This window comes from Plecotus auritus (genome assembly GCF_963455305.1).
Source record: "Plecotus auritus genome assembly, chromosome: 14".
Taxonomy (NCBI): Eukaryota; Metazoa; Chordata; class Mammalia; order Chiroptera; family Vespertilionidae; genus Plecotus; species Plecotus auritus.
In genome coordinates, this window is record NC_137780.1 from 5186391 (window position 1) to 5210718 (window position 24328).

The 24328-nt window shown below is 37.0% G+C and overlaps 1 protein-coding gene across 9 annotated transcripts in view; it reads right to left on the reverse strand.

Moving 5' to 3' along the window:
* The window catches only part of ARID4B (AT-rich interaction domain 4B), a 63817-nt gene that overhangs the window by 5496 nt on the left and 33993 nt on the right, over window positions 1–24328 (reverse strand). For 3 of the 9 annotated variants that reach the window (XM_080651180.1, XM_080651179.1, XM_080651181.1), the window contains exons 13-21: window positions 22159–22253; window positions 21188–21285; window positions 20215–20458; window positions 19738–19913; window positions 15659–15805; window positions 9526–9610; window positions 8204–8402; window positions 4783–5991; window positions 1790–1903 (exon numbers count right to left, since the gene is read on the reverse strand). In XM_080651180.1, the coding sequence (XP_080507306.1) occupies window positions 1790–1903; window positions 4783–5991; window positions 8204–8402; window positions 9526–9610; window positions 15659–15805; window positions 19738–19913; window positions 20215–20458; window positions 21188–21285; window positions 22159–22253 (2367 nt within the window). Of the gene's footprint in view, window positions 1–1789; window positions 1904–4782; window positions 5992–8203; window positions 8403–9525; window positions 9611–15550; window positions 15806–19737; window positions 19914–20214; window positions 20459–21187; window positions 21286–22158; window positions 22254–24328 lie in introns of all 9 variants that reach the window. The other 6 variants (XM_080651177.1, XM_080651176.1, XM_080651178.1 and 3 more) reach the window with 2 other exon arrangements.

The following is a 24328-nucleotide window of genomic DNA, read 5'->3' on the forward strand; positions in this document are numbered from 1 at the left end:
TATTATTTTAGATTCCATGAGAGTTAATTCATTTAACTGAATTATTTTCAAAGAATGGATGGTATCCTCATTCTGATTTACCAAGGTGTAAGCCCAATAATTAAAATGTGAGAAAGCAATCAACAGTTCTATCTTAAATTATATGAACGTTAACTGTCTTGCTGAAGATGACCCCTCTTAGGAAATGTCATTTAAATGGTAAAGTCTTGAAGACAAAAACATCATAGTGTAATAAAAAATGCTTTAACTATCCTATCAGTTACTCCAAATAATTGACGATCAAATTGGCATCTATTTATTGACTCTTCATTTAACAACAGCTACCAAAAATAAAGAATATGGTTAGGCTCTCAAGGCCTGAAAAAGACTCCGGACAGGGCAGGTACATAGCATCTCCTCCACTGTGGTGTTCTAGAATAAAGAGACACCACCACTCTCTTCCACCACATCTCCTAATCAAGTCCCCTCCCAGACCCCCCACTGCTGCTCTGGAACCCCTGGCAACTCCTCGCTAAGCCCCCAAGGCTTGGCCCCACTATGGTGCAGTGGTCTGCCTCAGCCTGGCTCTCGTGGCCTTGCTGAGCACAGCCGCCCGGGGCCCCAAGGAACGCCATATTCACCGCCTGGAAGTCATATGGGCTCAGCAGAACCTCGGGGCGCTGGCCGCATAACCCTTTCTGCACTGAAGTGCAGCCAAGCCGGCCGAGAGCAAAGGTCAGGCAGTGGAGGTGGCAGGAGTCTCCTGGAAGAGCAGCAGGAGTCAGTGTGGGGCACCTGAAAAAAAATTCTTTACATATTTTCCGCTTCTCACTTCGTCTACAAGAGAGAGATAACATGTGCAGCTCTCAGGAGAAATACAGTATATATATCCCTGTAGGCCGATGAACAGTCATTGCTCAAGTTAAGTCTCTAGTTAGAGCCCGCTTAACCAACGTGCACAGTATACACGGCTCATAGCTACCCTTGGCCACATGGTTGAGGTGCCCAAGATACAGGTGTCAGCTGGAGCTGTTGGGATGACAGCGCCAAAGCTGTCTTGATTGTTCTCTTCTAGGCTGATTTTGCCGTGAAGAATTACAGAGCAATCAATTTACCGTAATAAAAATAATACAGAACTGAAGCATTTCATAATGTGATATGACAAGGGCAAAGAACTATGGAGCATAAAACGAACATGAAAATGTTGTTTACATTATAGGAGCGGTAGCTGTTATTTTAAAAAAGATTGCTGGCTCATTCATCAGCAATGAATGACACTGCTGAGTAAGACCAAACTGCTTATCCAAGCATTTACCTAGGGTCTGAAGACTGGTTTGACATTTTGTGGGCCGTGACAAAATTAAAATACTGACACAGCCCTGGCCGGTGTGGCTCAGCTGGTTGGAGTGCCATCCCATACATACACTGAAAGGTCTCGGGTTCAATTCCCAGTCAGGGCACATACCCAGGTTGCGGGTTTGTACAGGAGGCAACCATCAATGGTTCTCTCTCTCTCATCTCTCTCTCTCTCTCTCTCTCCCCGTCTCCCTTCCTCTCTCTCTCAAATCAATAAAAAACATATCCTCAGGTGAGGATTAAATAAAATACATATATTGACTTATACCATATCCTGAATACCTTAATGGGGAAAAAATATCCACCATAACTTTTTAAATTACTGGTATAGTTGACATACAGTTATTACTTTCAGGCTTACAAAACAGTAATTCAACATTTATATACCTTACAAAGTAATCACCATATCCGCCATTATTTTTATAGCTAAAAAATTAGAGGTTTTACAACTTACTGCCTTTTCCCTTCTTTTTGTTGTTTACCACTGTTGCTTTATGGCTTCGTTTCTGCTTTTTTGATGAACTTCCTCCTCCCTGAGCTTCTTTCCCTCTTTTCTGACCTGTACAGGCTACGATGGGAAAAAGTTATTAAGTAACACAATATAAAAATCAAGCTTTTCCTAGGTATAACTTAATCCCACATTTTATAAGTAGAGAACAATTCTGAAACTATACATGCTCTTTATGAGATTTATAAATTTATCATTGAACTTAGTGTTATTTTTAAAATAAATTGTTATTAATGAGCTGACTTGTTGTTAGAGGGTTTTTTTTAAAAAGCAAATGAAGTGTGAACATCCTTCTTAGAAAAATCAGATATAAACTGAAAACAGTTCTCAATATAGTACTGAGAGCTTATAAGTCTAGTAGTAATTCAAAAACAGGCATATGCTGAAAATAAAAAGTAAAATTTGTTAAAATTCAGTAAAACCAAAATATTAAAATTTAATTACAGGTTAAATATTAATGATATATCTTATAATGATATTAATATAATTTTAAATGATATGATACGAATGGGATCAATTTTAGTAGCAATTCACGGTTGTATTACACATTTATCCATTTCATCAGGAACTTAGTTCTCAGGGCACTGGTTAACACACACGCCATTTACAACTCCAGCGTAGCAGTTCTAAGTAACGGTTCATCTTCTTGGTGGAAGATTATCCAAAACGTTTTAAGTGTCTCCTTTCCTTCAAGGACCAGCCCAAGTCCCAAATGTGCCCTAACTTTCCCTGCCGCTCAGGCTTCACTGATCGATCACCGCTCTACACTGTAGTTTCTCTACATCTGCCTTTTTACTAAGCTGGCCCTCAGCATCGCCTGTGTTTCTGATTCTTTCTAACTACGGATTTTCTCCCAGACTACACGGTTAAGTTCTTTTCCCACAGATAAAGTCCTATCTATTCAGTTCCAATGTCACATACTATAATAACATGAGATAATTAACATTAGGATAAAATTATGCCATGTTTGCGACAAAAACGTTTCTTAGTCCTATTACCAAGCTAAACTCAACTTTGAGTATGTAAGACATGGCTTCCACAGTCAAAAAGGAAACAACTGTTTTGTTTGAAACTTTAAATATATTCCCTTTTTAATGGGTGTATTTACTGATAACTTTTCCTAATGCTATTTTAATATAACAAAGTAAAACATAAAGAAGGTGACTTAGATATTGATTATGTAGAAGCAGACTCTTAAATATAATTGCCAGATTTTTCCTCAAGAGTTTAATTCTGAAACTTTCAGGTTAATGTAGGCTAAATTGGAGGAAAATTCTAAATCTAAATTGCAGGACTTACATTTTTATTTTTAAGGCAATGTAAGTTCTCTAATATCAATAGACAACTTTATTAAAGTGAGGTCATGTTAAATAGGTGCTGGAAAAGTTATCCCTGCCCTGGCCAGTGTGGCTTCGTTGGTCATCCTATACACCAAAAGGCCATGGGATCAATTCCCAGTCAGGGCACATGCCCAGGTTGTGGGTTCGATCCCCAGTCAGGGCACATTCGGGAGGTAACTGATCGATGTTTCACTCTCACATCAATGTTTGTTCCTCTCTCTCCCCACTTCCTTTCTCTCTAAAATTCAATGAAAATTATTTTTAAAAAAATAAAGGAATAAATTATTAAAAAATACTATATGCTGTGACAAGATAAAGAAGATGCTCTGCTACCCTAAATCTGGGAGTTCTCATGTTTCTTTTTAACCTACTCAAGATTAAAATTCAGGACTACCATATCTTTTTTAAAAAAACTTAATCTTTCATAAGGTGAGGAACACAGTTAAGGATACAATCTTATAAGAATTGTAAGTATTAAAATTTTATCATGCTAATGTCGGAAGTCTCTCTAATCATTTATGACAAAGGCTTCTCTAATTTTGAAGATTATTTATGCCTGGACAGTTCCCTAAAATAGTATGGCAGACAAATACAATCATAGTAGCTATATCTGTGAATGAAAAAAAACAAAAAAAAACAAAGAACATCTCAATTTAATAGCAATTATATTTTTTACTTAGTATTTATTGTTCAAAAGAAGTATTTTAAGTCAAGATTTGTGTGACAATGCTATAGCAATTATATCTCAATAAAGCTGGAAGAGGGAAAAATGATTTGTGTGAGAAAACTTGGATCCTATCTCTTAAGCTTAGCTGAGAACCTAAAGCTGGCATAATAAATCCTGGTATGTTACATAAAGTACATACCCTACCGAGTGCTCTGCCTTTACAATGGAAAGGAGTGCTCTGAAGCCAAGTGTCGACTAGAGTTTACCAATTTAAAGACACCCGAGTGAAGTGGTTTCTGAGAAAAATGATGACAGTGGTATAGCTATGGCACTATCAAAAGGTACTAACCCTTTTGGAAAGCACTCATTTGAATTTCCCCTTTTAACAACGTCCTGGAAAATCCAAGAAGTATTACTGCAGGTTAGTAACACACACATCGGTCCTTCCATTTGGTAGCTATGCATCTAAGAAAGCATCAAATTCCTTTACAAACTCACACAAGTTAGTCAGGCTTGAAACTCAGTTTGACACGGTTGTCTGAGGAAAGCAGTGCCTGGCCAGTTGGTTGCTCCAAACCCCTACATACAGATTTGGTTAAGGTTGGAGGGGTCTGTCAACAAATCAAAACGTTCGTGAGAAACCGCACATTACAATGGCAAACACAACGTCACAGAATATACTTAAGCTGCTCATGCCACATAGTCCACCGGTGCCTAAGGAATTTCCTAACAGGTCTGGACTGGGGCCTGGGTGCCGAGAACACCAAGTCCTTCTCAAGCTCGGAGTAAACGCATTCCACTATTCATTACGCAAGTGACTTTGCAAGTTTCCATTGGTACCGCCTTCACGCTAGTGCTTCCCTTAGGAAGCCCCTGGAAGGTGGGGGGGGGTGGGGGGGGACCCTAAGGAGGGCCCAGGCTTCGCTGCTCACCTTTCTCGGAAGGCTCTGGCTCGGGCTGGGTGCTGCTGCTGGAGCTGACGCTGGCGTCGCAGCCGGCGGGCGAGCTGTTCCCCTCGGACTGCAGGTCCTGGAGCTCGCCCGCGACACTGTCCACCTCAATTGTGCTGTCGGTCTCGCTCTTGATACTTCGCACCTCTTCCTGGTTTGGGGCCAGAGCGTCTGATGCTGCCACGGAAGACTGCTGCTGACCCGCCTCCGTGACGGTGACCGAGGAAGGGGACTCCGGGGTGGTAGGAGGGGTGTTTAGCACTGAGTTGCTGCCACTGCTTGGAAATTCCGCCTTTTTGTCACTGGCCTCCAGGGGTTTCTCCTCGGCAGGCTGGCTGTCGGCGCTGGCGGGCAGCGGGGCGTCCGGCTCGGCGCCGGGTGAGCAGCTCTCCTCCTCGGCCACTGTCTGCAGGGTCCCCTCGGCCGGGCCCTCCTCCGGGGCCGGGTGCGGAGGGGAAGCTGCGGCCTCGGTGTCAGAGTCAGAAAAAAGCTCCTTCAGCGTCTTTTTGGGCCACTGGCCTTGAATACTTGACCAGACATCTTTGCGATCTTTAGCTCGGCTGTTCTGAAGTCGTTCGTCCGAGTTGTTTAGAAGTTTGATCCTTTTTTCCGCCACTTCTGAAAATCCCGAATAGAAACCAGTCGTCCGCAGAGATTTTCTCTTTTCCTCCAACCCGTTGTATTTCTTAGTCGGTGTCAGCTTTGCTTTTGATTTTTCTTCTTCATCTTCATCAGAGGAGCTGTTGCTACTGTTTTCTGCACAGAGCGACTCTTTGTTCTTGGCCTTCTCGTCCTTTTTGCTGGGCGACCCCGTTTTCGCACACTCCTCTGTGTTGCAATACCTTCTTTTCCCACGTTTGACCTGTGGCTTTGAGGACTTATCGGGGGTGTCTTTCTTGACATCCTTCCTCTTTTTTGTGACTTCATCTTCTTCATAATCAGTATCTTCGGACAATCCTTCTATATCTTTTCTTAACCTTTCTGGAGATTTCGACGCTGGTTTAGATATTACCAAATCTGCATGGACCTTGCTTTCTTCTGGCAAAAATGAACTGTTCTGTTCCTCCTTTGAAAGAAGGTCATTTCTGGCGTGGGCCAAATACTCAGTCTTCAATTCCTCTTTGCCAGTACTGTCCATGTCGTGAGCACCTGTCTCATCCTCCTGCTCACTGTCTTCAGAACTTTCAGAAGCTGGAAAAGAAGGAAGAAAAATGATATACGAGAGGAAGCTTAGCAGTATCTTCTCTGCGCCGCGCACTTTATATATTAGCTCCTATGTGTATAGCCACCCTGCTCGCCAGGTTTTATTCCATTTTACAAGTGAGGAAACTAAGCTTCTGAGAGGTAAGACACTCACCCATAGCAGAAATGTCTACATCATGCCTGGAGCGATAGTTCCACTACTACGTACTTTGGCCAAAACATATAAAATTGTAAACATAAAAGTCGTGATTTTTATTGTCCGTAAATTATACCTCATTAAAGCTGGGAGATGTGTGTGAGGAGTGTGTTTTTATCATCACTATTTGACAGTTTAGAAAATTAGGATTTAGAGAGGTTAAACTACCCCAAATAGCTAGAAAAAGTCAAGAGAAAGTCCAAATTTAAGTCATTTATTCCAGAATTTAGAATCTTCTATAACATTCTAAGAAATCCATGGAGTATGTTCTTTAACTAGGTTTAAGTTTAAAAAAAAATTGAGACAATTAAGATGGGTAAAAACATTAAAAATTTTCAATGCGTTCCTGCATAACTAAATGTTTTTAAATGATCAAAGCAGTACATATAGGTGGTTATAACTATTTCTACTGATAGTTATTACCATCATCTCTTAATAATCTTCTATTTGTTGATTTATGACGTTTAACCTGATATAAGCAACAAGGATATTCTCTCATTAATACCTCATCCCCCTACCCCATACTTCCTCTATACATTTATTTAAATATAGCATTTGTAAGATGCGAATATGGTTCAGTGCAGAAATAGTACACCTGTTACTTCCTTTCTGGTACAGCCTTTTATTTCTCAAGGAGTTTCCCAAAGTTCTTTTCTACTCAAGCTGTCTTCCTTTTTTATGTCTTCCACATTTATTTCAACTGCTCCAGGAAGTCAAGCATTCCATCCAGTTCCTTACTCACCAAACCTCTCTACCTTTGAGGCCTATTTTCTGCTCCCTCGAGGGGGCCGCTCTCTGGCTCAGTCCTAACAGCCATCATCCTAGGACTCTCCTACAGGCTCTCCCTTGACCTAGACCCACTGTTAAATGAGCCTCACACCTCCCTTTTTCTTGGTTTACTCCCGTGTTGTGCTGGGCCCCCCAGCCGTTTCCTAAAACAGGTCCATGGGAGGAAAAGACTCTTTGTCCTCACATGTGTGAATACACCGACCCTCAAACTTCCCTGTGCGATTAGTTTAACCAGGTGCAGAACTCCCTGTTGGAATTACTTTCCTTCAGAATTTTGAAGGTGCAGCTCTTTCGCTTATAGTGTTGGAAACACTTTTCATTGCTTTGTGATGTTTTTATTCCGTCTGTTTTACAATGTCCTGACCATGTACTGTGGCCTGGCTCTTTCTGCATCACTCTCAGTACCTGCGGGGCTCTTTCCATTTAAAGATCTCTGCCTGTCCGTTCTAAAGATATTTTCTCTTTCAGTTACTTGCTAATTTCTCCCCAGCCCTGGTCGGGGCTCATAAAGGAGGCAACCAATTGATGTGTCTCTCTCACATCGATGTTTCTCTCCCTCTGCCCCCTCTACTCCATCTAAAAATCAATGGAAAAATATTCTCATATGAGGATTAACAACAACAAAAATCTGAACTCTTTTCAAGTTATGAAAAATGTGAAATACTTTTTATGGAGATACATCCTTTTACTTCATTTGATAGATCAGATCTTCCCCCTCTTTTCCCTGCCAGCCAGATTTATAAACCCCCCCTCCCACCAGTCTTTATCATTGTTATTATCTGATAGTTACACTTCATTCTGCTGTAAATATTAAGCAGTAATGTCACCATAAAAGAGAATATAATAAATGTAATCAAGATAAGCCAAGTTAAATATTCTTTACAAAAAATTCAATTTAACTTTATATTCTAACATGGCATAACACAAACTGTGCTTTCCATGGCAACAGAAAGGATGGAACCTGAAAAAAAAAGCACAGAATCAATACAATAGGATGCATATTAAATTTTAACTACAATTTACTGGTGCCCTTGAATCTATTAACAGAAATATTTCCAAGCCTCAATCAATGGCTGGTTTCAAGTAATAGAACCAAAAATAATTCTGGTTCAATTAAAAAATTAATTTGATGTCAATGAATTACCTTTACAGAATTCGATTTATAAAAACTACCAACAAACACTTGCATGCAAAAAGGGTATTTATTATATTTACCTTGAAGTCCATTAAGGATAGAAGTAATTTCTATAGATTTAATATGAGCTGTATCAGAGTTTTTAGCATCAGTAAGATCCAGTTTAGATACTATTTCAGGAGATGAATTTGTCTGAAATGGTGGTTTTGACAAGCGCCGAAGTTTACAGTTTTTAGGAGAGTATTTTTCATCTTTGTCTTTTTCTTTGTCTAATTTATTCTAGGTTAAGGGAAAAAAATATCTCATGTTAGCCATAATTTACCATGAGGCATTTATTAGTAACATTGTTAATACTAATTTTAACTCTTTTAATATGTTATTAAATAACAAAAATATACAAAAAGCCCCTCAAAACAGCCACAGATGTTTTTTCAATATTATTTAACAAATAATGCAGGATGAGCAAAAAGTTTTTGTCTAGTATTTATATTTAAATAGCTGAAATAAATTAGCAATCAGGCAGACAATTAAGACTAGCATGCCTCTGGTATACCTGAAACCTAGAGAATTTTGTTAACCAATGTCACCCCTTATTTTCCAACAAACACTGAGAGAGAAGATGAAAAGGTTTGATGAGGCCTGAGGGGTAGCTACTCAGGTGCTATACCAAAACTTAAACAAGGACCCAATGTTACAGTGAGAAAAGAATAACCATTTTAGGGGAAAACTTTCACTATTAGGGGCCACTAGAGTATTATTTAGCAGGAAAGTAAACAGCTTCTCACTTTGAATATGAAAAATGTACTTCAGAAGAACTATTAAATACCTCAAATACATACAGCATTCAAAATATTAAAATGCCATTAACAAGATAACGACTGTTCTAAAGCTAATGGTCTGCTTTCTAAGAAAACATTAAAGAGATTTCATCTTAGAAAGAGCAATTCGATCACAGAGAAAAGTAACATCAGCTTCCACGACAGTGGCATCTGGGAACCTGCTCTAAGCCACTACCTGCAGTCAGACCAAGAAGCCTCCTTTTGCTCCTGAGTAGTCTGCAGTTAGTACGTAACCCAGGGCTCCAGGCCCACTACTTCAGGGCTCCCTCGCTGGACATCAGAGGGGCAGGAGAGGGCTGACACGGATCAGTAAAATCTGGCTGGCTGGCCTTCTACAATGTTGAAACTGAGAAAGCCTCACAGATCATTTAGTACAGTTTCCAACATGCTTTTCCGTAAGTGACAATATTATTGTACCCAAATCTGGTTTTTGCTAAATTTGCTATTTCAAGGAGTATTTCTAACTCTGCTAACACTAATACACACATACTTAATGCATAATTTTTTTGGGGGGGGGAGTTCTTTAATTAAGAATTATGATGTAGAGAAAAATAAGCACTTACCTTTATTTTTTTCCGATGTTTTATCTTTGGCACATTTTTATCCGCAGGTCTCACTATTTTATCTGCTTTAATCCATTCATCATATCTAAAGTTAAAGGAAACTGATATAAATATACAGACATACACCACAGAGATACTTATGGCCTATTAAAGAGAAACTCATAAATAAATAGAACCGTTACATTTTAGAACTGGAAACAACCCTGGAGATCATTTAGTTCAACTTCCTGGTTTGATGCATAAAGTTACCAACTGCCCGGACCGGTGTGGCACTGTCTCATGCACAGAGGGTTGAAGGTTTGATTCCCCGTTTAGGGTACGTGCCCGGGTTGCGGGATCGATTCCTGGTAGGGGGTGTGCAGGAGGCAGCCAATCTATATTTCAGTCTCACATTAATGATTCTCTCTCTCTGAAAATTGAGACTGCCTGTTAGTGATTAGACCATACTTCTTAAATTGTTATCAATAAATTCCTTATAATTAAAGCATAGGATCTAGACAAGTATCCTACCGGATATTTAACTAAAATACTAATGAAATATTTTCAAGTATGTACATGACTTATTTGAAAATATTTCTACTGCGTCATCTAACTAATGAAACGAACGTGAAAGACAAGATGCACAAGCAACTCACTGAACTTCCGAAGGTCACTCCCTGGCCTACGGGGGACGGAGGCGCCGCACCAGAGGGCCCTGAACTGATCAAGTCTGTGAACTCCAAGACCAAAAGCACGAACAAGGGCAGAGTCACCTGACAAACACGTCATAGGTGCTATCACGTGACAGGCTCTGCACTGAGCACTGGGTACTCAGCAGCGAAGGCAGCACAGCTCCTTCCTGCAGGGAGCTTACCAGTGAGCAGAGATGGCAACACTAAACGGTAATTACAAAGGAACAACACAAACCTTCTGCACCTTCTGAAAGAAGGTGCGTAAACATTTGTATTTGTAAATGTGATGCATTAAAATATTTATACAAAGCTACAAGAAATCATTCAGAGACCATAACATAATTGCTCTCACCAGAGAAAAGTCGAGTTCAAAAAAGAAAGCTTTATAGTTTTTGTTTGGATATGTTGGCAAATCACCTAAGCAATCACTTAGCAATAATAAAAATGGAAAAGAATGTCAGTCAACCAGACATAAATGGTTTCTGTGCCCAACATCAATTCAGATGTGGTTCTTCTTCAACCCAACTAAACCATTTCCAAAGGAACCTTATCAGCATATGTTAATACACACCCAAAAGACATAATCAGAGATTAAAAGTAAGTACACACAAAATAAAGGTATTTTCAAAATAATTTCATAAGCAAAACCCAATTGACATAATACTAAAAACTCACTATCTGAAATATGCATAGATTATTAAAAGATAAAATGTAATAACCATTGAAGTAAAATATTAGTCATTTGTAGTTTGTTTTCTGTAATGTATATTCATTTAATAATTGCTGAGCAATAATACTTTATATCTTACTTCCTATAAACGAAAGGTTAAGTTACATATATCATACAACTAAGCTTTAAAAACCTCATGTCTAAAGTGGAAATTTATGCTGTCACTGCAAGGAGATGAAGTTTCCTCCCTTAATTAAGAACCTATGGGACACTGTAATAGAAAAAAGACCAAGTCATGATGCAAAGAAGCACTAGTTATTAATAATAAACTTTATAAGCAATTTTATCGATATTTACCTACTTGATGAATTTCCTATTATAATCTCAACACATATTTTTTATTATTTTTTAATTTATTGATTGATTTTAGAGAGAGAGGAAGGGAGAAAGAGAGAAACATCATTGTGCTCTGACTGGGGATCGAACCTGCAACCTTGGCTTACTGAGATGATGCTCTGAGCTCTCCGGCTATACATATATTTTTAATTTGAGAAAATATCTACAACAAAATTTATGAAGACTCACTGAACACAATTTTATGCTTTTAGTAATGTACTTAGGATACAACAAAAATAAAAGTATATTACTGAAAAGCTAAAATTCTAAGCATGCTATTAACATTCCATATTTCTATTTCATATAATACTGTTAAATCCATACCAAAGACACAGGAATGGTGTTCATCATAATAAAGAAAATAACAGCATGATAGAAACATAAATATTATAGCATAATTTAAGATTTGACACAACCACCCCAAGAGAATGATACAGTAATGATATCAATCCATTTTCCTGGAGAATTCTATTAGATGAAGCAAAGGTATAGGACTTTAGGCAGAGGTAGTAAGCAGTGTTAAGAACAATGGCAGAGCAGGTTTTATTTACAGACCATTGAAAAAGGTTAGCAACTATGAGTCAGATACTGAGTTTCTAAAGTACCCCAAAAACTTACTTTACTAATAACTGATCAATTTAGGGGGTTACTGTATTTGTGCCCATTTAGACAAATGTACTACCTGCCAATCTACAAAGCCACCAAATGAAACAGGTCCAATTTTATGTTTTACATAAAATATACCTGCTAATCTACAAACTCCTAAATGGAAAAGTCCCGTTTAATAAACACTCTTAAGTTGAAGACAGAAAGAAAGCCCATTTGAGTGGTAAGGATAACTGGTTAATCTTTATTTCACACACAAAAATGTTTATTTTCACTTGCACTGAAAAACTAGAGTCAACTCAAAAGTAATTTTTTAAGTTCACCTTATTGCTCTTAAGCTTTGTTTTACATTTCTCTACATGTAGGACTATCTGATACTGAGTATTTTTTTTTAAAATATATTTTATTGATATTTTACAGAGAGGAAGGGAGAGGGATAGAGAGCTAGAAACATCGATGAGAGAGAAACATCGATCAGCTGCCTCCTGCACACTCCCACTGGGGATGTGCCCGCAACCAAGGTACATGCCCTTGCCCGGAATCGAACCCGGGACCCTTGAGTCCGCAGGCCGACGCTCTATCCACTGAGCCAAACCGGTTTCGGCTGATACTGAGTGTTTTGTATGCTGCAAAAGATTTTCTCACAGCCTTTTGACTGCCATGGTACTTTTTCATTTGAATACGGAGAAACTGGAACCTTCACAGGACAGTCTGACATGTCTCCAGAAAATTAAGAGTTGCCATGTATAGAAGAATAAAGAAGAGTCTGGGCTCCAGGCAGAGCCAGGCCACCTCTGTCCCATCCATTAGTCTCTGAATTCTACAGGTCTGGCGTTTATAAACAATCCTTTTTAGTCGCATTTTAATTCCTGCTTTACTCCCATTCTGTTGCCAGGAGGTCCAAAGTAGTTCAATATTCGTTCACTAGTTATCACATTTTTCAGTTTTGAATTAAAGATATAAATAATAATTACATTAATGTAAAGGTTTATATAGCACTTCAGGAAAAAAAGAATAATGTAGAACAGTATTTTTTAAAACTAAGATATTTTCTTTTTAAGAAAACCCTGTTTGCTAGAAAATGATATTTCAGATCACACAAAACTCACATAAATAGCCCCACGTGAAATTTTCTAAATTGCCATAGTAATGAATGGCTGCCACTGAAAATAAAACTACTTTCATGAACCTTCATGCATAAATCTTCATTTTCAATTTCACATCAAGTGTCAATTCAGAGATCAAGCCGAATTTCCAACAATAATGAGAAAACGGTGGTAGAGCTGATGAGGGCGTGCTGCAGTCCTCATTAGATTAGCTTCAGACAAGAAGGAGCAGCAACAAGTATGTGTGATTTCTTTTCCTTTTCTTTTTTTTTAAATTTTATTTGAGTCGAACTGACGACACATGCTGGGGAACAAGATCTCCAATGCTCCCCACAGTGACTTCTTATTCATCAGCAGGACAGACTTTGGTTCCTACTGCAGAGAAAGAGGGTGCTGTTATATGGACTAAGAAAATTAACTGCTTAATCTACTGAAGTACAGTTGTTTTCTCTACGATGCTGCGGTGTGTGGGGATCCACCCCCGCAGTTCTTCACCAAGATGGTAAGTTCTCTTCTTCTCAACGTTCCGACCACACAAATGCTTGAGCTGTCAGGAGTAGCGCGTCCTTCTCAGTGACACAAGCAAGTCTTGTTGAGTAGTTCTCCTTTTCCTTTCTATAGTGTTCAACACCTGAATGCCTCCATTGAAAATCTCCCGTTACCTGGCCCAACCCACTATCAATTTCAAAGCTAAAATACTGAATATTTTCTACCCCCTAAAATCCAAGTGCTCCTAGGATAGGATACTTTCCTTCAGTCAATCTTTTGTTCATGAGACAGAAAGTTTTGTCTTAACTACAGAATAATTTTATGTCTCAACTCACATACACACTAAGCCTCTTGTTTGAGATAACAGAAAACAATCAAGCCCTGATTATAGCGAAAGTTAGAGAATGCTTAAATTCTATCCACTCATCACAGAATTTAAAGCATTTTAAAAGGCTACTAAGAAAACTGCCTTGTTATAGATAAACTAGCATATATATGTATGTATAGTAAAATAAAATAAACTAGCAAAATAACCAGGAGGACTGAAAGAAGAGGGCAAAAAGGTGATGTGGCTTTTCTCTATCTTGTGGGCATTATTTAATAATTAATTTTTGTTGACTCAATTTTCTCCTAATTTTAAACTAACATACTCAACATTTACACCCTAGGCAAAAATGGAACCCCTCTACATTTATGTTTAATAAGACCATTTAGTAGGATCAAAATGATTAAATATCAAAGAGTGGGCAAAATATTCCCACAGCAACTGCATCTGAGATTGCAAGCGCCTGCCTCTGAACATACCATTAATGCCAGCACTACAGTGAGAACGTCACGCACCATAGAGGCAGCATAAGAACCAACGGACAAGAGAATTAATTACACATGATTTAAAAGTAGTATCTGGAAAAGCTTGTTTCCGGACAACACTGATGACAGATAAGTCTTAAAATTCAAAACGCTGTTAATGTTGTTGGTTAGAAATAAAGAACAAGCCCAGTGGATCAGATCTGTACTTTTCTCACAATAAATAAGGAAATCAGATCAGACGTTTCTAGAGTTTCCTACTGCTGCTACCGGACAGCACAAGACGTACTTTTAAGGAACAGAGCGTTATTCTTAAGAAAGAGATGAAACGTTTTTAGTAACTTTCCAAACCAATTATCATTTAAATATAAAGCATGAGAACTACATTCCTCCTTGGAGAGACTAGGCACTCATGAAACCACCACTTAAAACTTCTACGATTACCTTGCCAAGGGCTACAACCCTACCGTAGGCTGTATTTAAAAGTAATATTAAACATTCCCAATGAAGACGTTTTTCTTCAAAGATACCTAAATGATCAGATGCCCAAACTGACAGAAACTCTGGACAAATTGGAAATAGACAATTTCTTTGGCTAAACCAAAGGGAACTTCGGGTAAGAAAAACATTTCATTTAACCCAACCTGAAACCGAACCTCGGTCTTGCCTTTCAGCTCCCTGGTAGGAAAGGGAGGACCTGCTTACGTTGCAACCACAGCGTTTCAAACATGACAATACATATTCCTGAGGCTTCGGAAAACACTGTAACACAGGCACTGTTCAGGAGGAGATGAGGCCTTCTTGAAATAGCCAAAGCTTCTTAAGCAATCTCACTTTTAAACTCCCTGCCTACTGAAAGAAACAGGATGTCCGAAGGAAAGAAATGATGACTTAAGAAGATTACGAAGAGGTTACTATGGCAAGGTAGTTGAAAATGCAAGAGAGCAAGAAGTCTGATCAGTGGCTTGTAGACATCAAGAAGCTTAAACCTCTCTCACATTTTTAAGGGTTTTCCTCTCATTTCACCAAGTGTCGCTTTGATTAATCCACAAGTAATGTAAACATTAACTGGGCAGATACTAAGGATGTCTTCTAAGTATTAACAACAGGAGGAAGTCACTACACGAGGCATTTACATACTAAAAACTACGTATTTTTTATATAGTGCTATGACCTCAATGGAAATACTAATAAGCCTGTAATTCATTAATTAAGTTTTAAAATAGGAAATTATGTATCAGTGTTTTCAGGTAGCAATCACTAGCTAAAACTCAAGTTACCTCACATTCCATCCGCAGTAATGGACCAAGTAAAGGACCTCTCCACCTTCGACATCAGAATCTTTAATACTAGCTTCATACATTTTTTGATTTTTCCCTCGTCCATACCGCACTTGGACTTTCATGCCTGGTGGATAGCATTCAAACTCCTCTTCCTCATTGTCGTCATCCTCCTCTTCGTCCTCTTCCTCCTCCTCCTCCTCCTCCTCTTCAGCTTCTTCATCATCTTCCTCTTCCTCTTTATTCGTTTCATCTCTTGAAAGGTTTAAAAAATTGCAGTTAATAAAAGACACTTCATAAGCTTTTCAGTTCCAAACGACATAAATTGATAAAAATTGTGGCTGTGATTGTTCCGGGAACAGCAGGTTCCATGTGTATGAGATTCTGATTTTCAATTTAATATTAAAACTAAAACTGTGTAAGATGACCATGGTGACAGAAAGGATACACTCAGAGAAAGGAACACTGAAAAGTAAGCGCAGGAGAAGAAAACTTCCAACAGCCAGACGGACAGAAGCTGTGCTGCAGAGCAAGAAACTAGCACAGTCGACTGTTACAATTTTCTCACGTTTTATTATGGAAGGGTTTCACATCTCGGTTCACAAAAACAAAAATCATTAAACCTCAGAACCATTTTGACTAAAATTATTTTTTATTCAAGTATTTCCAGCCTCAGGATATTTAGAACAAAAACGTTTCCTAGCCAATGGCTAGTCTTAGTAACTTTAAAAGGTGCTCCAACTAAAATCAAATGTTATATTATACACTAACATGTTATTTTACCTGTCACAAGTATATTCCACTAACTTCACATTAATATCCCATCAAGTTTTTTTATTCTTCTAAACTTCAAAATTTCTGCTCTCTTTACCATATTCACTGAAATTCTTCTCTATACCAACTCTCTCAACTTTAAAGTTCCAAATGAAACTCAAAGTTAAATCATTCAGAAGCAACACTGCAACCATTCTGATCTTTTCAGTACCCTGTACTTTCTAAACTGAGTATTCATATTCATTTTATATTAGCCACAAATCTGTATTAAACAAGTTGGAGAGAATCTCAAGTCATAAATCTTTCCAAGCACTAGGTTACAAAAAATCAATGCTTTAGTATGAAACTCGACATTTAGTTAAGTTTTTATCTGCTCTGCAGTATGTCTAAATGTATTACAATAGATTCCTCTCAAAAAGAATCCATCATTTTATAGCTGACAAATGAATAAACATCATAAAACAGAATCACAGAACAGCTGAGCATTAAACTTTAAAAGTTAATAGAAATAATATTTATACAAAAAGCCAACTTCCACTGATAATTTTTAATATTCTTACATGCAACCTTTTTAGCAATAACATATTTTAGCATTCCTAATTATACAGGCAACAAAAATAATATAGAAATAGAGATAAAAGCAGCATTATAACCCTTTTTATTCTACTTCTTTCCTTCCATACAGTGAGGGATGAAGGGGAGCACAATAAACTTAAGAAATTAAGTCTGAGTTCATAAAAGTGTCAAATGTGTCAATTTTCTCTGAAATATATCCCAAGTCTATAAGGATTCTCAAGAATTATTCCTCTTTTAAAGACTCATCGACAGCCAAATGAGTGAAGGCCTGGGAAGAGTGGGTGGGGCGTGGAGGGGATCAATGAAAAAAAATAAGGGGGACATCTGTAATACTTTCAACAATAGATAAATAAATAAATAAACAAACGAACAGCCAAATGAATATATATTTAAAATCTAAAACCTGCTGTAATCTAAGATAAAAAATATGAACTCTATTATTGAAAATACATTAACAGCTTTAAAATTAAAGATCAGTAAGGCTAAAATATCCAAGAAATTATCAGAAAGGATAATTTATGGATAATAAGCTATTATTAACAAACTTAAACAAATGTCTTATCTGTGTATTATATACTACATACATATATAAAATTAAAAGTTAAAGTATCAGGGAAAAAAGGAAATATATTGTGCTGGCCATAACAAAACAAGAGATTTATCATGCACCTCAGAATCATGATATAAAAGGAGAAAGATAGAATAAAAAGTCTAAACTTTTTAAAAAATGAAAACAACTCTAAACAGTATCTTACATCATGTAATACGCTCAGCACAACTGATAAATGCCAAGAACTGCAAGCACCAGCCTACATTAGGTGGTAGCCAGAGTAATTTTTAATCTGAATAAAAACTCAATCCTCTGTACTAACAAATCAAAAGAAAAAAATAAAAATTTCACATTTAATAGCAACTTCAGACACAAATCAAATAAAAGTCATGAAAATAATATACTGATGTATAAATAATCAGACAACACAATTACTGGCTTGAATAAGCCATAGAAAATTCTTCTCTTCTAAGAATTCAGTAGCAAAATCAGAGGTAAGTGCACTAAGCCAGATACAACACAGAATGCCAAGAAAGACAGCCTTTGAATGTATAAAATGCAACCAGCATACAGGTTAAAGAAATGAAGTTAATGAATACATTACACACACACACACACACACACACACACACACACCCCAGCAAGAATTTTTCATCTAAATTCACAAAGAAATATCAAATTTTCCCAGTTTGATGTCACACTCCTTACAATGAAACAAATTAAAAGAAAAAAGCTACAACTTACCAATACCTATTATGGACCAGACACTGGAATATGGAGGCAGGTTATTAAAAATTCTTGGTCATATCTAATTACTTAGTGGAAGTTATATATCAGAGAAATACTTAAATATTAATTCTTTGTAACTGTAAAATTTTCTATTGCACTGACCTAATAAAATTCAGAAATCACTTTTGGACATTTCTAACACATAATGCTTCTAAAAAATATCAAACTTGGGCAGTCACACCAGGATAATTTCAGTTTGTGGTATGACATATACTAGTATATCTCTGTAGTAAGAAAGCCATATAGTTGAAGAATTAAATGAATTAATAAAACCCTACAAAATACAGGTTTTACTAATAATAATGTTTTTAAAGTACTAATGTGAAAAATAAAGATAATTACTAGTAACAAAGAGAAAATAAAGGCTTATCAGAGTGCCTTCGACACAGTAGATGCTCCAGAAATAGCTGCAGATTTAAATGTCACATTTTTAGGCATAAATAGCTGAATCCTTACTAAGTTCTTTCTTAATAGTTGAAATAGTCCCCAGTAGCAGCATGTATAATTTCAAATAAACATTTACATACAGAAAACTATAACCAAATATAATGAACAAACAAACTATATTCATCTAAACCCAGGGTTTTTTCCCTTTAAATTTTATCTGCATGCTGAGGCCAAATTTGCAAAATAACACTAAAATGATCAAGAGATTTTAGGCAAAAAGCTGGATACTCACTAAGTTTCTTTATAGTTGCAATAGCAGTAAGGAATATGTGAGATATATATTTGTACACACCGATAATAACAAAGATAAATACCTTTTATTATATTCATCTAAACATGTTTTTCTTTTTTCCTCCTCCCTCCTTGGCTTCACGCTGTGGCCAAATTTCAGAAAAATATTAAAATGATTAAAAAACATTGGTTGTACTTATTGAAATGGGCCACTAACAATGAGGAATGTTTAGGGTTTTTAAACCTCAGAAATAAGATTAGAAACCAAAGATCACCTTTAAAATCCAGGGGTCTACTGGCAGTGTACAAATTACATTGCTAAATAATTCTTCATTCCAAACTAACCAAAACAAGTAAATGCTACTTGCACATAAAACAGCATAACAATTTTGGCATTTTAAAAGCTAATTATTAGCACTTTTCCATTCTTATTTTTTGCTTAAGAAATGAATACAACTGTCAAAATCTACAGCCAACATACCACCTACAAAACATTGGCGAAAATCATTTTCCCAAATTTGTGTTATCTGGTTATTTAGTAGAGCTTAATGTAGTGAGAAGTACTTTTCTCTAGCAGAAAATTTTATAAATTTCTATGATGAGAGCAAAAAGAATCAATCAAAAATATGACCTTTTGCTACATTTGCATTGGTAGGGTCTCTGAAGTAGGCAAATGCTATTTATGTAATAAGTACAAATCAGCCAATTATTCTATATTTTGTCAATCAAATTTCAATTCACACATACACGCACATACAAAGAGAAAATTACAAGAATTCGTTCGGCCAAAATGCATCTTAACCAAAAACAGAGTTCTTACCCAGATTTTGCTTTTTCTTCTTCAGCTTCCACCTTTATGCTGAGGGATTCATCTAGCCCACTTGTCTCATCGTTTTTGTCGACCAGATTTTCATTTTCTTCTGTCTTTTTTAGGTTACCTTCTTTTTCCTGATCACTTTGTGTAGATACAGATTCTAATAAATTCTTTTTACTTCCCTAGAAAAAGATCAGAGCAACTAAACCAACGAAAGTAAATACGATCAACTTAATTCCATGTTCTAATTAAAAAAGGTACCAACCAATACTAATATTGAGAAAGGTTTTAGTCATTTTCAGAAACTCCTGCATTCTTAAAACCCTAGGCAAAAATATTGAACAGCTATTTTAAACACAAAAATAGAACTTACTGAAGAAAATGCACAATCTATCTGAGTATAAAATTCTACAATAAATTAACAAATCTTTAAGAGTATGTAGAAAATGTACCAAAGGCGGCAAAGGACAATATCTGATTTACCAGAGAGGGTTTCATATTTTCCTTTCTGTCAACATCATCTTCAGTAGGCTTTTCTTCTTTTATTATCATCTTCTCCTCCTCTTCAATCTTTATTTCCTTCATTTCTGGTTCACTTTCTTCCTTAACTTTTATCTCTTTGACATTTTCACACTCCTTACACGGCTTGTTAGCAACTTTCTCTGGCAGTGCCATCTGAAACTCAATACTGGCCGACCGACAGTACTCCTCAAAGCCATACAAGTATCTAGAAACATGAGGAGAAATTACATTTAGGAAAAACTTTGAAATACTACTGTAGAGTTGTGGTTATTTAAATTTGTTCATTTCTCTTGTTTTTCAGATATGGAGCCTTATTAACATTCTCATTTATTCTAGTTCAGTTCTTCCCAATCTTTTTAACCCAAATAGAAACATTTTTCAAAAAAAGTTTCATTTAAAAAAATTATGCTAAAAGTGAAAAGACAATAATAATCTTAAATATACTAACTGTAACAACAGTAGCTTTTACAAGATCTAGTGATAGCATGTTTGTGGAGCACTTCTTTGTAAGCCAGGCTTGGGGCCTCTAAGCACATGTAAAATCTCATTTAACCCTCAGAGCAATCCTAAGAAGCCAGCAGTAAATCTCATTCTACAGAAGAGGAAACGGAGGCTTAGGAGAACAAAGGAATGGTCCAAGGGCACCAATCGCTAGTAACTGGCAGGACCAGGAATCAAACTCGTGTGTACCTAACTTTCAAAACGTTAGCATTTTAACCTAACACAGTACTTTCAAAACTTACTTGGCCACAAAAACTGCTTCACAGACTATCTCATAGATCTAGTGTTCATAGAATACTGTAGAAAATGTTATATTATAGATTACGCTAGCGAAAATTTCCGATTTCTCCTTAGAGCCTCAGTTATGGGATACATCCCATCCTGCTTTCTAGATAAAGTAGTGAACATAGCTGTATCAAGTACATCGACTTACTTTTTGTAAGCACATTTAACATTGTATCCTGCAGCTGAGTTTAAGACAGGGATTCCAAGGTCTTGGTAGACTTGCTTCCAAACAGCTCCACTTTCAATCTAATGGACAAAGTGAAATGAAAACTCCCAAATTAAAGGTAGGAATATAAAAACATTTTTATAAACATAGTGTATGTAAATATGTTTATATTTATTGGTTTTAGTCTCAAATGGATGAAAAATACCAATCTCCATAAATACTAAATAAAAAACTGATTCACAACAATATTTTAAAGTAAGTTTTAGTATTCTAACAAATCTCAGAGAATTAACAAATGTTGAAATATTATACCATTTCATTTTAAATAAACCCTGTTAATAGTAAATAAGAAAATGTCCAAATTCCTAATCAAAATTTATAATGAAGAAACGGAGACAGAAATTTTAAAATCATGTATCATGTCCCCTAAAATTTACAAGCTAATAAATCAAAGCAGTTCTATGGATTTTACTAAAACACTTGATTCTACGGAAAAAATTTTCAGTCTTAATTAGATGAGCATCATTTAACATGGCAATCTTAAGATAATTTCTTCTAGTTCAAAAAAAGATTTCCTGGAGGTTTCTATAAATACATATATAAATTATATGTTTTATATCTCAGGCACAGTGGAAGAGATTACAGATATAAAGAAGATTAACACAGATCCATGCTCCCAACTATGTTACAGTTTAGTGGGAGACATAATCAAGAATTTCCATCGATATAGTTATGCTGTGACTTAAGATATAACTAGGTGGTTTATGAAAGTTTGACAAACTTAACAGTAAGTCAGAAAGCTCATTTAAAAAAATCTTTAAATTTAAATTTGTTCTGAGGAAGCCAGCTCTGTTTCTAACCAGTCATTTCCATTTTTTATTAATTGGAATAAATAATTTTAGATGAGAAAACATGTATAAAAAACATGCTTCACTTTTGATTGTAACACTTACATTATCAAATCCTCCAAGTTTGTGTACAAGTCTGAATAACTTAAAGAGATTCAAATTTCTATATCCAAGTACAGGTCGTTTGTTTATAGGTGTGCCTATTAAGGAAAACACAAAATATATTAAAATCACACTGCATTTTTTTATTTAAAATTTCAAAAGATTCAAATATAATGCAATGAGTGCATGCATACACACACAAAGTGGGACAAAAGTAGCTTTTAGTTGTGAGTATAAAACAGTTTATTTTTATGTGGTTATTTATTGCATTTTCCATACGAACAACTGTAAACCTTTTTTTGTCCTACCCTGCATATATATGGCGGGGGCGGGGGGTGCTAGTCATCAAAAACATGTCCTCTACTACAGTCCACTTCATTAAAATGTTTTGTCCTCTTACCAGGTTGTTGAAACCTTGTATGATTTCATTCCACTATTACTCTCCTTGTGAGTTAAAGAATAAAAAGCAAAGAAAGCATAATAATAATTTTAAAAATCAGGGAAACCAGGTTTGGTAACACTGATGAAATGATGGGCAACTGCTTCACGCTGAGTTACCTTCCTGATACCTTCTTCGAACTTTAAAGATTAATTTTTTCTTTAATGAGGAGAGAAATACCGATTTGTTGCTCCACTTACTTACGCATTCACTGGTTGATTCTTGTACGTGCCCTGACACGGGACTGAACCTACAACCTTGGCATATGGGGACAACACTCTAAGCAACTGAGCTATCCAGCCAGGGCTTACTTTCTTTGCCTTTTACTAAATTATTACTTCTCTAAGTGATTCTAGAGTAAAGCTATAGTTTTCTTTCATTCTAATACGGAAAAATGTAGGGCAAGGACACAAACTATCAGACCTTTAGAAAACGCAGAGGACATAACAGAACAGAGCTCCACAACCTATGGCCCTTCCCAGAAGATGTATGACTGGCATCATCATATCTTATCACTGCTCTAATATCAGGTTTTATTCAGTGCCTTTTATTTATGTTACATAAAAGCCCAAGAAATAGCCTACCTTCTTAGGCCAAGCCTCCATTTGTACAAAGAAATAACACAGGAATCAAGGACAATGTATATTCTATAAAAAGGTAACTACATTATAGTAGCCACTATCATTTACGAAAGCAAAAGACAGAGCCAGCTTCTACTCATCAGCAAGCAAACGGAGATTTAAAAATAATTAGAGTCAAGTGGCATTTCCAGATCTTATTCATTCATGTCCTTCTCCTCAAGCTAGAGAGCTTTCTGCTTCTCCCGACTCCTTTCCCTTGCTTGCATCTTCCCAGGAAAGAAGGAACTACACTCTGAACAGATGAGCAAGAGGGTAAAGTCCCACAGTCCTGGAGGACTGGGTTACCACTAAAGGTTAGCACCTGTTCCTCTTGCCCCCAACCCCGCATTTATGTAACAACAATAGGCAGGTTAAATGAGCTAAGCAAGGGGTCCTCAAACTTTTTAAACAGGGGGCCAGTTCACTGTCCCTCAGACCATTGGAGGGCCGGACTATAGTTTAAAAAAAAAACTATGAACAAATTCCTATGCGCACTGCGGGCCCGGGATGAGTCGGCTGCTAAGCAGGACAGGCAGCGGCACCTGGCGGGCCGGATACATGTCCTCGGCGGGCCGCATGTGGCCCGCGGGCCGTAGTTTGAGGACACCTGAGCCAAGGTTCACCTTGAAATACTGTCACACTTCTTTACTTCTGGCTTTCTGTGTATGGGTTCATTCTCTTAGTTGTGAGGCTGAGCCTTTATAAAAAGACTTAGGTCCATCTTAGAGTGTAGCCACATCTCTCTCTCACACACACACGTATGTCAAACAGTGGCTGTGGAGAAGGAGGCCTTTTCCTAGTGGCATCTATGTGGGTGCACATACAATGGTGCTGCTAGGATCCCCGCTCTGCTGCCGCTCCCTGGCATCAGAGCTCTCTGGCAGAAGAGCACGAATGGGGAGTGCAGAAACGACAGAACAGAACACAGGCACTGATGGGTCCACGGCCATGACATCTACCAAAACACTGTCAAAGTCCTCATTCCATGTGACAGGCACTACGTGAGGTGCTGGTGATCCTGGCAATCAAAAAGATAGCCAGGATTACCAGGAACAGAAAGCTTAATGAACAGTATTATTATTTTTAAAGTATTAACTATGTATCTGATATCTAC